This window comes from Meles meles, chromosome 8 (assembly GCF_922984935.1).
Source record: "Meles meles chromosome 8, mMelMel3.1 paternal haplotype, whole genome shotgun sequence".
In the NCBI taxonomy this organism is placed as follows: Eukaryota; Metazoa; Chordata; class Mammalia; order Carnivora; family Mustelidae; genus Meles; species Meles meles.
The window spans coordinates 48575274-48587942 of NC_060073.1; the positions used below are offsets into that span (position 1 = coordinate 48575274).

Consider the following 12669-nt stretch of genomic DNA (forward strand, 5'->3'; position numbering starts at 1 on the left):
CCTGATTCCACACAGAAGACAAGTTCGTGCGGTGCCACGTCCACTGCCTCTCTGCAGGGACAAGCAAGACCAGCGAGCGTGATGGGCCAGAGGGGAGAGCTTCACCTCCCGCATTTCTTTTCCTCCTTGGGCAGAGGAGTCTTTGGAAGCTTTCTTGCTTTGATGGGATTTTGATGTCAAGATGTACGCGGATGTTTTTGTGCTAGCAGTTAGGGGAGGAGAAGACAAACCCTCAGTTACCCATATCTGTCCCTTTTTAAAACCTTCATGCCGGAATGGGGTTCTTGACTACCTATGAGTAACAAAATCCTGCCTCCTTCCATTGAAAAATCACAGCAGCCTGGGCCTTCAATTTTTGTCGAAACAAGAGTGGAAGGACCGTGGAGACAGTCTAGACAGATGTGGAGACCCGCAAAGACAAAGTGGGCCTCAAAATGTCCAATGTATAGACATCAAATTCCCACACTCTGCTACCTCACTCTGAAATTTCTAAGAATGTAAAACAAGCTCATGATTGTGACATACCCTGAGAATGAGGTGTTTCAATTCCTCATCGGACAGAAAAGTTGGTTTGTAGTTTGCTTCTGTATATGGGTTGGTGGCACCTTAGGGAGGAAAAAAAAAAAAGTTTGTACACTTTCTATTCATGGAATGGCTCATTCCACTTCACTCACTCCACTAGGCCTCTGACCTTCCAGATGTGGCCTAGTCCCTACCACCCGGGACTTTGATGTTCTCTTCTTTTTCCTTAACAGACACAGCATCAGATCAGGCTTTGGAAAAGAACCCACTGAAAAGACAAAACTGTTGCCCACAGAGGACCTAACAGGTTTGCTCTGGTCACTGTAGGGGAGCCAAGAGGTAATAGACAGAAGTAAAAATCTGCTTCAAAGAGAGAAGGCAGCTTTGGAAGCCACCCAACAGCGGCTCCTGGGAAGATGCCCTCCTCCCAGGACTGACGTTAAATGCGTTGTCTAGAGGTCCCTCAGATGACCACACTGAGCCTTCCTGGGAATGTCCAGTCAGCCAGGCCCGGAGTAAATAAATACACTGTAGAAGGCATTTAGCGGGAGAGCTGCCTCATCGGGGGGCGGTAAACGAGCTTGGCAACCCAGAGAAATGCATTGCTTCAGTGCATACAACTCTGGCTCCTCAGGCTGAAAGGGGACGAGATGCTTAAAAGGCCATCCATCTGGCATCACAGAGAGAACTCGTACACGCATCGTATAGTAACAGAGAAAAATGCCCGCAGCAAATGACCTGGAATCTGCAAAAATGGTTAGAACAGTGAAGAAATAAAATGGAAGAGATAGGTTACAATTCCCAGTACCACGGTGAAGGAGGTTGACAGAATGTGTCTGTGACTTTCATATCAACAAACGAGGCACACACTGCGCCCCACCCCTGCTTTTGACAGAACTCTAGATTTGTCCTTCGTTTCCTTCCAATTTAATAAAAATTGGCTTATACTAACTTAATCTCTAGAACCTTCCCTAATAGGAATGTTTAGATGACATGCTCACAGCATAGGACACGATGCTGTCATGTCCATAAAAACGCAATTCTTTTGCCACGCAGGTCGGAGGTCTGACTGAGCGCCCACTTTCCAATTTCCTCTAAGGGTCCAAGATGGGCCACAGAACCTGCCAGGCCCAGTGCTCACTGAAGGGCCTGCGACACTACAGATTTCTTCTGCGGTTTGGATAAGTCCTTTCCACATTGCTCTGCCTCTGTGTTCCCACCCACCCCATGTTCAGAGAAGAAGGAAAATACTGCCTCCCTCATAAAGAGTCTATCTGGTTTGGGAAAATTCCAGGAGCATGAAAATCTCATCAGTGTTCATCCCTGACAGTAAAACGAAGCAAAAACCATCATCCAGTGAGTCACTCTTGAAAGGAGCCATGGTGAATTTTCCTCCTACAAACAGCAAGGGGACTTCTCGGTGTCTCCAAGGGCACCTGCATTTCTGATGGGGATCACCGGGTGAGTGGGGCCCAGGCGCACACACACATGCAAGGTGTGGGTCCTCTCTGACATGCATGGAGCCTGCCTCTCACATACACGTGTACCCCCCTGGAGAGGGTCGACCGCACAATCCCCACTGGACGCCCACGTAAACTCAATGATCACTCCATTTGGCATCAGATCTACTGAGGGGAAGGAGAGGCCTGTTGCTGAAGGCTACACACTGGCAAATAATGACCACGGTCCTGGGGCCTCAGGTACAACTTAGGCCAGGGACGGAACACTGGTGGGCCAGGGCATCGAGGACAACAAAGCCCGCCGTCTTACCTCGTAATGTTTTCATGTGCTGAACAGCCATCCTCAGCACAGTAAGTTTATCTAATTTCCTGGACATGGCATTGCACGTGGGCACCAAAGAAGCCAGTTCGTCAATGAAACTGTTCATTTTATCCCGACGCCGCTTTTCGATCTGACTGTGGGCTTCCCTGCACAACAACAGGAAAAAGGATTTCTAGAAAATGACACCAAGCCTCAAGGAGACAATGACAAAAGTCAGTTACCACGGTTTCTGACAGTCCCCCCACAGGGCACATTTAGAATCTGCACAAGGCTCTGAACTCGACTAAAGGTACCAAAGAAGCGGCCTCACTGCCCCCCGGCCCTGGGGTCAGTATTAGTTGGCTGTATGCTTTCCTCATATTCAGAATTAAGAAGAAATAGGACACGAAAATTGTCTGCTCAGAGTAAACTGGATAGGGAATTTCTCATTTCTTTTTTTTTTTTTTTTTTATTTATTTATTTGACAGCGAGAGACAGGAGATCACAAGTAGGCAGAGAGGCAGGCAGAGAGAGAGAGAGGGAAGCAGGCTCCCCGCCGAGCAGAGAGCCCGATGTGGGACTCGATCCCAGGACCCTGAGATCATGACCTGAGCCGAAGGCAGCGGCTTAACCCACTGAGCCACCCAGGCGCCCTCATTTCTTTTTTTTTAAGATTTTATTTATTTGTCAGAGAGAGAAAGAGCAGCGGGCAGAGGGAGAAGCAGACTCCCGCTGAGCAGGGAGTCCAATGTGGGACTCGATCGCAGGACTCAGGATCATGACCTGAGCCAAAAGCAGACGCTTAACTGATTAAGCCACCCGGGTACCCCTTCTCATTTCTTTTCCTCTCAGTTTCTGTCAGGTTGGATTTTAAGATGGGCATTGAGGGAAAGAGAAGGGACGTGGAGCCTGACAAGAGCAAAGCACTTAGGACAGCCACGTAGGGGGGGTCTGCGGTGGGGGTGGGTCCTGGAATCCCAAAGAGATCTTGGAGGTTTGTGAGGAGCCCACTGCGTGGCCTGTCAGAGCCTCACTGACTGAGTCACTAGGTAACTAGCACTGCCATCATTGGGTTAACCATGACTCCACCAAGATACAGCAGATGCTACATCTGTCCCCAAGAGCTTCCTCTGAAGAATGTCACACTCGTCCCTCCCAGGAGTGGCTGCCCATCAAGGCAAGGGATGCTTCCTCAGGCACAGACGCTCTCCCTGACTGGTTTTCAGCTGCCATTTGTGACTGTCGCCTATGGAGGTGCATCACCAGTGGAAATGTCGTTTGCTGCCATAGCAACAGAGCCACCAAGAGGGACCTCCCACCAAGGCTAGGCCGTGTACGGAAAGCTACAAATCTCAGGCCAGTTGAATTCTGCAGCCCTGAGTCTGTGTCGAGACAGCCTCAGAGGGCCCTGGAGCCACTGGGAGGAGAGCAGACCCACGTGGATGGGGCCAGCAAGTGTGGCTGGAGGCAGGAGGGACCAAGTTCGAGAATTTACTCAAGGGCGAAGGCAGCCCCATGGCTGGCCTTGCAATGCAAGACGGGCTGCTCTGAGAGGCAAGGCCCAGCCCTAGGATGGGGTCACTGAGCCAGGTCTCCTCTGGAGGGCCCTCGAATCAGGAAGGAGTGAGGAACCTGCTGGAGACCGCTGGGGAAGAGCTTCAGCCTGGAAGGGTTTCCTGCTACTTCTGAAGTCCCCTTTAGGTTACAGGTGATCAGACAGCCAAGAGTGAAGGCCAACTCCGTGTGGAGAGGACAAGTGGCAGGCAGCCCACATCAACCCCCACCCTCAGCCCTGAAAGGATGCTTAGACCGATAGGGACCAGACACACAGAGCTGCCTCAGCTGCACTCTGGACAGCCAGAACCAGGATGCTGTATAGACTGGTCCATGCTTACCTTGCATTTTTGATCCTTCCTTGGTGCTCTGTGTATTCTAACCTGGAAGGGAAGCAGAAAAAAAAAAAAAAAAAAAGCCAGATCAAACACAATCCCTGGGAGACTAATGGCCAAGTTATACATCTCTCTTCTTCTTCTCAGCTTCATTCATTTCCCTGCTTAATCCCTGTCATCTGTCTCCAACACAAGGGCTCTTGTTAGCCACCCTGGGGGGCTGGGCGTGAGCATCTTGAGCTTATCCCCAATCAAGGACACAGGTGGGACCTATACCAAGTAACAGAACATGTAATTATGCAAGGAAAATAGCTAGCAGGATGAAGGTCATGACTAGGTTCATGGTACCTTCCGTGAGGGTCATCTTTGTCTGTGTCCATGCTCTCTCTGAAAAAACAAGAGAGAACATGAGTATTTGTTAATAAAGACATACAAAGCCACTTCTTACAACATGGAAGGATTGCATTTATCCAGAACCAAATAATCAGAAAGTTCAGATTTCCATAGTATTGATTTTCGATGCAGACTAGTCGAACACACACAGCTTGCCCTACTATGCATCTAGGACTGGTTTCCCAGATGATCAAACAAAAGTTATGTGTGGTCATCAACAGAGCGTGCTGTTAACATACTTTAGGCCCTATTTTAGAAATCAGGAATACAGAGCATTTATGGAAATTCTTAATAACTATATCCAAATAACTATAATATCTCATTCCCCTCATCATTCTGGATAAATGGAGTGTATTCATTTGCAAAACATACCAAGCCTCAAATATACGTGTGCATACATATATATTTGGTGGTGGGGGGGGTGAAGTGAGGAGGGGAGACCAGAGAACCCACAAAGAAGCATTGAGCAGAGCCCTGAGGCAGCTTTTCAAAGAGACGGATACACAATGTTCTGGTTCTCAGCCAGGTGGGAACCCCGGAGGCCCAAGGACCAGGGAGAGAGGGCACAGGTGGGGCTAAGGGCCATGGAGCCCTGTTTGGCCACTGGGGGTCCTCGGGTCACAGCAGGGACCTATGTCCCTTTTATAGTCTCCAGTGATCCAGGTTTTAGGGCACTTCACGGTTTAGTAGAAAACAGACTAAAATCCTCCAAGGAAGGAGTTCCAAATCACCCTGGGGTCACCTCACACCCTTCTCCAGCACCTAAGCTTATACCAGGAAGGCACTGCCTGGAACCTGGGCCTCTCTTTCTCTTTTATCCTGTAAGAACAGAGGGATCTGGCCCTTCAAACAATGTAGTCTCGAGGGCAAAAACAACTTTTCTCAGGAGCACCAAATCACAGCATGGGCATTCTAGAACAGGGATTCCCACCCGGGAGCCCTTGACTGCCTCACGGGCAGAGAGTTTCTCTAGCTAGTCCGAGAGTGCAGAAGACAGGATTCAGGCCAAAGGGGAAAACCGAAACTCTCCCTCCCCTTTTGTCTTGGCTTGTAGCTGGTCCCTGCGGCCAGGATTATCAACTCAGGTGAAGAGAACTCCACCTGATCCACCAGACACAATTAGTGCATTGAAAAGTCAGGGAAAGGGATGAGGGGTGCTTCATTATAGCGTCTCCACGAATCACAAAAAATTTATAAATAGGGTCCAGGAGGGAAACCTGGAGGTCTTGGGTGGGGACAAGATTTGAAACCACAGGTTTAGATAGCAGAGGACTTAGAAGACACCAGTGACTCCAAACACCCAAGGTAAGTGGTCCGTGGAAACCATCTCCTGGCCTCCCTGTTGGGGAGGGACTGCTCCAGAAGAACCCTCTCGGGCCTCATACCCACTCTCCATCCCCTGGGCATTGGCTTGCTCAATCATCTGGGGTCACTTACATATTAATCATAGCATCTCCTAGTGGGCATCTGACCTTCAGCCACTGTGCTCCCCAAATTCGACCTGTGAACTTCAGCAGAAAGGACATCTGCTGTGGGGGAGATACCTCCTTGGAGATGTTTCCCTCATTAAACAAAAGAAAAGCTCTTAAATGGACAAGGGGATAAGACCCCACGCAGTTGCCTCAACAAAACAAAACGTGCCTTTGAATGTTCTATGCGGCTATTCCCTAAGTGTTTGTACAGTAAAGGGTTGACTACATGTATGCAAATTTACTTACTCAAAAGAAAAGCCATCAGGTCTAAAAAGAAACAAAAATACTATTTAATAAAAGAGGTACACACTAATTTGAGTGAGGTTTCAGGGCCATACCGATGTTCCTACGGTACTTTCGGAGGGGACCTGCACTCACTCACTCCCTCCACGAACATCGAACATCAAACATCGAAGTTAAGCAACTGACACTTCCTCAGAGAGAGCCTCAGGCAAAGTCCTCTTTGAAACCACGGAGAGTACCTCCAGATGCTTAGCCATCTTGTTCAAAGGAGCCAAGGAAGTTGGAGGAAAAAGGTGAGAGGTAGCGCTTGGCTTTAAGCCTCTTCCTTTTCCCTTGACGCGGCACAGTTTGGGGAGAGAAAGGGGGATGGGGGAGCCTCAGCAGGGTTGGAGGCTCCCTCCTGCTTGCGATCCAGGGAGGAAGATAAAAGCAAAAACGAAACAAAACAAAACAAAAACAAAACCCCACTGTGGGGCCACCTAGACTTGGATCTTTCATTTCCATCCCTTTCCACAAAGAGGACCCCTTCTTCCAGGAGAACAGCAGTTGGCCCCTCGATGTGCCGGGAACGGACACCAAGTTTACCAGAGGAAGAGGAGCACAGGAGGCCTTACTGGTAGTCGGTAGAGCTGCCTTTCCGTTTGCGGTTACAATCCATGCCACTGGAGCCGAGGGGGCTGGAGAGCAGGTCGGTGGGGCCCGGGGACATGAAGTCACTGATTGTCGAAGAAATGTCCATTCTCTGGTCAGCCATTGGAGGTCTGGAACTGGTACAAAGAGGCACAAAGGTGATTTCTACACTCTCTTCTACCATGGTGGAGGACCAAGGTGGGCCTGTGGAGGGTCAGGCTACTGGTCTACCACACTAACCCATCTCCCCCCGGCCAGCTGGAATAGGGACATGGCGGGATGGAGAGAGCAGCAGACATGCTTTAGGAGTTAACATAGATAATGTAGGTTAACCTGTTCATATTTCCTGTTTGTTTGTTTAAGATTTTATTTATTTATTTGAGAGAGAGAGCACGCACACAGCAGGGAGTAGGGGGAGCAGGAGAGGGAGAGGGAGAAGCAGGCTCCCATGGGGCTCGATCCCAGGACCCTGGGATCATGACCTGAGTTGAAGGCAGATGCTTAACCGACTGAACCACCCAGCGCCCCGCCCCCCCCCGCCCATATTTCTGATGAAGACCCAAAGTTCAGAGCAACTGGGTAGCTTCTCCTGGGTCCCATCCCAGGGCATGCAAGAATAATTCCAGAACCCAAGGCTCAAGGACTTAGAGCCCAGTGGTCCTCCCATGGAGAAGACCAGATATTCTCTGACAGTTCTAATTTTATTTTCTTCCAGTCCATAAAATAAATAGGATTTACTGGTTATCTTTGTGTTTTGTTACAACTTCTGTAAAAGTCCCAGAAAAGCAGAAAATATCCTTTCTCAGACCATGAGTCCCTCTTGGCAGTCAGGAAAATATGGTCCCTGTCTATCATGGGGCCATGCAAAGTCTGTCTTGTCTTCCCTGACTAGCCTTTGTGCCCAGCATCCCCGGCCAGGAAAACCTGCATAAAGGACATAAAGACATTGCAGACCAACTGGCACAACATTTCAGAAATTCACATGTGAGGGGCGCCTGGGGGGCTCAGTGGGTTAAAGCCTCTGCCTTCGGCTCAGGTCATGATCTCAGGGTCCTGGGATCGAGCCCCACATCGGACTCTGCTCAGTGGGGAGCCTGCTTCCTCCTCTCTCTCTGCCTGCCTCTCTGCTTACTCATGATCTCTCTCTGTCAAATAAATAAATCTTAAAAAAAAAAAAATCCTCAAAAGAAATTCACATTTTTAAAAGCGTGGAGTCAGCCGGCCCAAAAAAGAGACTGCCAAGTACCTTGCAAGGGACTTCGACTCCAAACCAAGTGGAAGAGGGCCGCGCTCTGCCCACGGACGGGGTCCCAGCTCCACACCACGTGACCGGGGCTGTCACTCCCTCTCTCTGGGCTCAAGTTCCTTCATCTGCAAAGCAAGAACGGGACTGTGATCTCCACTCCCTGATTACAGTTCCGCCCACAGACGAGTGCACTAGGGTCAGGTATGGGCCAACTTTTCCCTTTCACAGCCACGGCTGGAAGGAGCATCTCAGTGCTCTAACTCCAGGCACTAAAACTATTATCGCTCAGTCTAAATGTCTAAAAGCAGGACAAAAGGGAACACACGTGGTAGGTCTTGGTACATTCTGGAACACCGTGCTGCCAAAAAGCTCCGATAATTTATATTCCCAACAAGAGCTCCTATAAATCTGAAGGAAAGGACAAAACCCCATTGGTTTTTACTTGCATTTTTAAATGATTATGGATGCTGTCCCTATGTTTATAGGCATTTCTCTGGTTTCCTTTGTGCCCACTCATGTCCTGTTTTTCTACCACATTTTCTTCCGTATGGATGGGCCTCCTAACTCATGTTCACCTGCGCACCTGAACCTGGGGGGAGAAAAGCACACAATGAACTTACTGCTCTCACTTGCCATCCACGACCTCGCGCAGCTCCAACACCAGCGCCACCCGGAGGTCCTCGACCCCCCTGCTTGCTTCATTCCTCTCTCTGTGACCAAGAACACCACACCCTCGCTCTTCTCCTCAAGCCCCCAACAGCTCTCCATCCCAACTCTCAGCAGAGGCTTGGCTTTCTACTCCACTGAGAAAAGGGAGCCCATCCACCAGCCCGCCTAGCTGCTGCTGGTTAGGAATTCTGCCCCCAGCAACAGGTGGGGACGCCGTCGTCTCACTCCTGAAGACCATCAGCCCGGAATTCTCTCCTTGCCACTCATCCAGCACCATCCACTTCCCCCACCCTGCTGGATCACCCTCATTTGGATACAAACAACTCATGGGGGGGGGGGAAATCACAAGTATTTTTGAACTCCATTCCATTCTGGTCAGTACCCCCATTTCTGTTTCCCATTCTTTTCCTCTTACTCAGTATAAGCCAATGCAAATCAGGCTTTTGTCCTCATCATTCCAACAGAACAGCCCCCGTTATGCTCCCCGGTGGGCTCCTCATTGCTAAATCCAGTGGCTGATTCTCCATTCCCTCCCTACCTGCCCCACCCTGACACCTGGTAGAGCTGATCTGTCCCTCTTGTGTCTTGGCTTTGGAGAGGCGACCCTCTCGTTGACCCCTTCTATCTCGGTGGCCACCCTTTCCACACCGGCCTCTTTTGCAGGCTTCTCCTCCCTCCCTCACCTCTACGTCAGAGTCCTGAAGGTGTCCTCAGACCTTCTCTGTCTACAGCCACTCCCTAAGAGATTGGTCTAGCTTCGCTGCCTCCAATAGGATCAAGGCTCGGAGAACCCCCCAACTTCTACCTCCAGCCTGGACCACTCCTGAATGCCAAACTTAGAGGACCACTTCCCTGAGGTCTCCCTTTGAGTATACAACAAAGACCTCCAACTAAATCAATCCAAACCCCTGGCTGTCCCCAAGCCAAGCCCCTTAGTGATGCTTACGTCGATGAGTGGAACTTCTGAATGCTCAGGCCCCAAAACTGGAAGTCATCCTGACTCCTTGCTTCCTTCTACAACCTGCAGCCAATCCGTCAGAAGATCCCACCAGCTCGACATTTACAAAGACATCCAAGTTTAACCACTGCTCTTTCTCCTTCCTATTTCTTCTCCAACGTCGCTTCCGCAGTGAAGGGATATTCTCTGAATATCATATACTGCAACCCCCCATTCCTGCTTCACTTTTCCCCATGGCCCCTGATCCATAATCGACTTATTTACTAGCTTCTGTCCATTAGACTATGAGCATCAGAAGAGCAGGGACTCAGTTTAGTTCACTGCTTGCACCGTAGTAGCCGAGAACGCTTCCTAGCATATGGTAAATACTCAGTAAAGAGGTGTTGAATGAGTAAGTTTGTACATTAGGAATAGTCATGCCTTGTTTGTCACAGATGTCATCAATTGGCTTACAGTATTTATGTGTGATACTAAAAGTGACAGTTTTTTTAAAAAGCCTTTTTTTCACCCCAAAATAGAAATATCCTAATATTTTTATAATTTTACTTATATAGCTCTTAATCCATTTGGAAATTACTTTTGGTATACTACCTAAGGTTGGAGACGAGACTTCTTTCCCTCGAGTGGTTAGATAACCGTGCCAATACCATTCACTAGACCAGACATTCTGTTACCGATCAGTTGAAATGCCACCTTTTCTGATTATTATCTATTTTTGGACTTCCTATTTTGTTCCTTTGATCTAGTTACCTCCAATGCAGTACCACACTATCTGTCATTGTGGCCCCATAATCCATTCTACTACTAGGTAGAACAAACCCTTGTCCTTTTAGGACTTTTCATTTTCAGAAATTTCCTGGTTATTCCAATTCACCCTTTGAGAAGCATTTCAGAAGCATTTAATCACATCAGAGGCACAGACGGGTGGCTGCTAGAAATTATAATGATGGACATGAAGAGAAGTAGATGAGGGAGGAGCACAGAGCCCTCCCCTCTTAGCGAGCCTCTGGGCCACCGGACAGACACAGGGAGCCACCACTGGCCCCCACTCCTTCTTTTTGAGCAGCTAGACTGTTGCATGAGGTGGACTGTCCCAACTTTTGGGCTGTGGGGAGAAACCACACTTCCTGAGAGAAGTACCGTGGGGGCTGCCAGTGATAGTAGGTGGGGCTGGGGTGTGATTTTATTACCTGAAGTTAGAGTTCTTGAAGCTCAGATCCACCTTGGGAGGAGCAATGGGCCACTGGACTGATGGGTCACCTCAAAGCGATTTTCATGGTTTGTCGTTTCCTTTCAGGCAGTCAAGGTCTTCTAGAAGCCTACAGTGGGGCCCACAAGAAAAGAAAACCCACACAGGTCACTTGGGGGTAGGCACACGGCACAATCTCCTGTTAGCTAAGGGAGAGGCTCAGTGGGGAGAGGTTTGCCAGCCCAGGTCGTCTAGGACAAACAAGGCTTTTGAAATGATTAAACATGGATTCCTGGACGCGGTCTTAAGAGAAACAAGATACTTGGACTTTTCATTTCTCCTACCGGGCCAGGCAATAAAATTACAGTGAGCACTGACTGAGTGTGTGCTTCGCGTCAGGCTCTGTTCTGTTATGTAGATTCACTTACTGAGGCCCGAAAAGAATTCTGAGGTAGATAGATACTCTGGTTTTTTTCACTGGATGAGAAGATGAAGACGAGAGAAACTCAAGGATGACACTCGCCAAGGTCACATGGTGAGAGGACGCAGGGGCTCCAGAAGCCACATCAAGGTCAAGCAGAGCCACAGGCTCTCCCAAGTGAGCCGCTGTCCAAGGGCGGACAAGCAGCCCCGGAAAACAGGAGTCCGGGAAGCATTAAAGCCGGAACACGCGTGCGCAGGGCCCATCTCTAAGACCCCTGGAAGCACAGTAAGACGCTTGGAGATGGTGTCCAGGAAGCTCAAGCACAGGGCGGGCACCCAGAGCGAAGGGGAGTCAGTGGTGAGAAGGCGCCTGAGTAAAAATGGCCTGTGGCCCTGCCTTCTCCTGCTGGCGGGACAGGGGTCTCTGCTCGGCTCCACCGGAGGCTGCGCCAACCTTCTACTCCCTCCTGGCTCTGCCTTGAGAGGGCGAGACTCAGGCTGTGAATGGGCCTTTCCTGATCTTTCTGATACAAAGCAAAACTCGTGGGGTTGCCCCTTCCGCTGGCTCCTTCCTGCGGCCCTTGGACTACCCGGGGCTTGATCTTACAGATCTTCGAATCCGTGTCCAGGACAACGGCTGCTCTAGTCCTCCCAGCTTACTCCTCTGTGCAGCCCGGTTCAGACACCCTCGCTGTCTGACTCTGGGAGCCAGTCTGGACACGTGCAAAATCATGACAGGATCTTGGACTTCCAGTCCCCCAGCCTCCGTGAAGCACCCCACCGCCACCAAGTCCCCAGGGCAGTGCTGCCCAAGTGCGCACCATAGGGCCTTCCACCTTGGTCTGCTTCCCCACACAGGTCCCACGCTCGTCTCCAGCCCCCCGACCAGCCATCCAGAACCCTCGTGGGCGCCCTCTCCTTCCCTCACCCCACCACCCCTCTAACGGACGGATCTAGCCACTCCCCTTTGTCCCCTGGCCACTGCCTCCATCCAGGCTGCTCTCCCCCAAACTCGCCCCTCCACGCTCCGGTCACAGACAGGACACCCCCTTGTTTAAAACACTTCCGTGGCTTTACTGCTCTGCCCCAAGCCTTCCAGCAGCGCCCTGTCAGGCAACATCAAACCTCCACAGTGGGCCTGCTCGCCTTGTGTCCTGTCCCGTCTTGCCCTGCTCTGCACATCCGGTGCAAAAGCGCTAGGCCACCCGAGTACTTCATTCTCCAGAGCACATGGCCTCAACTGTGCCCACGCTGCTTTGAAGGTGTGGCTCCCT

The 12669-nt window shown here is 50.2% G+C and overlaps 1 protein-coding gene across 11 annotated transcripts in view; it reads right to left on the reverse strand.

Annotated features, from left to right (window-relative positions):
* Nucleotides 1–12669, reverse strand: part of ARNTL (aryl hydrocarbon receptor nuclear translocator like) — a 100707-nt gene that overhangs the window by 22759 nt on the left and 65279 nt on the right. For 4 of the 11 annotated variants that reach the window (XM_046014836.1, XM_046014838.1, XM_046014834.1 and 1 more), the window contains exons 3-9: nt 10974–11102; nt 8157–8281; nt 6895–7047; nt 4521–4559; nt 4179–4220; nt 2293–2450; nt 526–605 (exon numbers count right to left, since the gene is read on the reverse strand). In XM_046014836.1, coding sequence (XP_045870792.1) covers nt 526–605; nt 2293–2450; nt 4179–4220; nt 4521–4559; nt 6895–7034 — 459 coding nt within the window. In that variant the 5' untranslated portion in view covers nt 7035–7047; nt 8157–8281; nt 10974–11102. The other 7 variants (XM_046014840.1, XM_046014839.1, XM_046014843.1 and 4 more) reach the window with 5 other exon arrangements.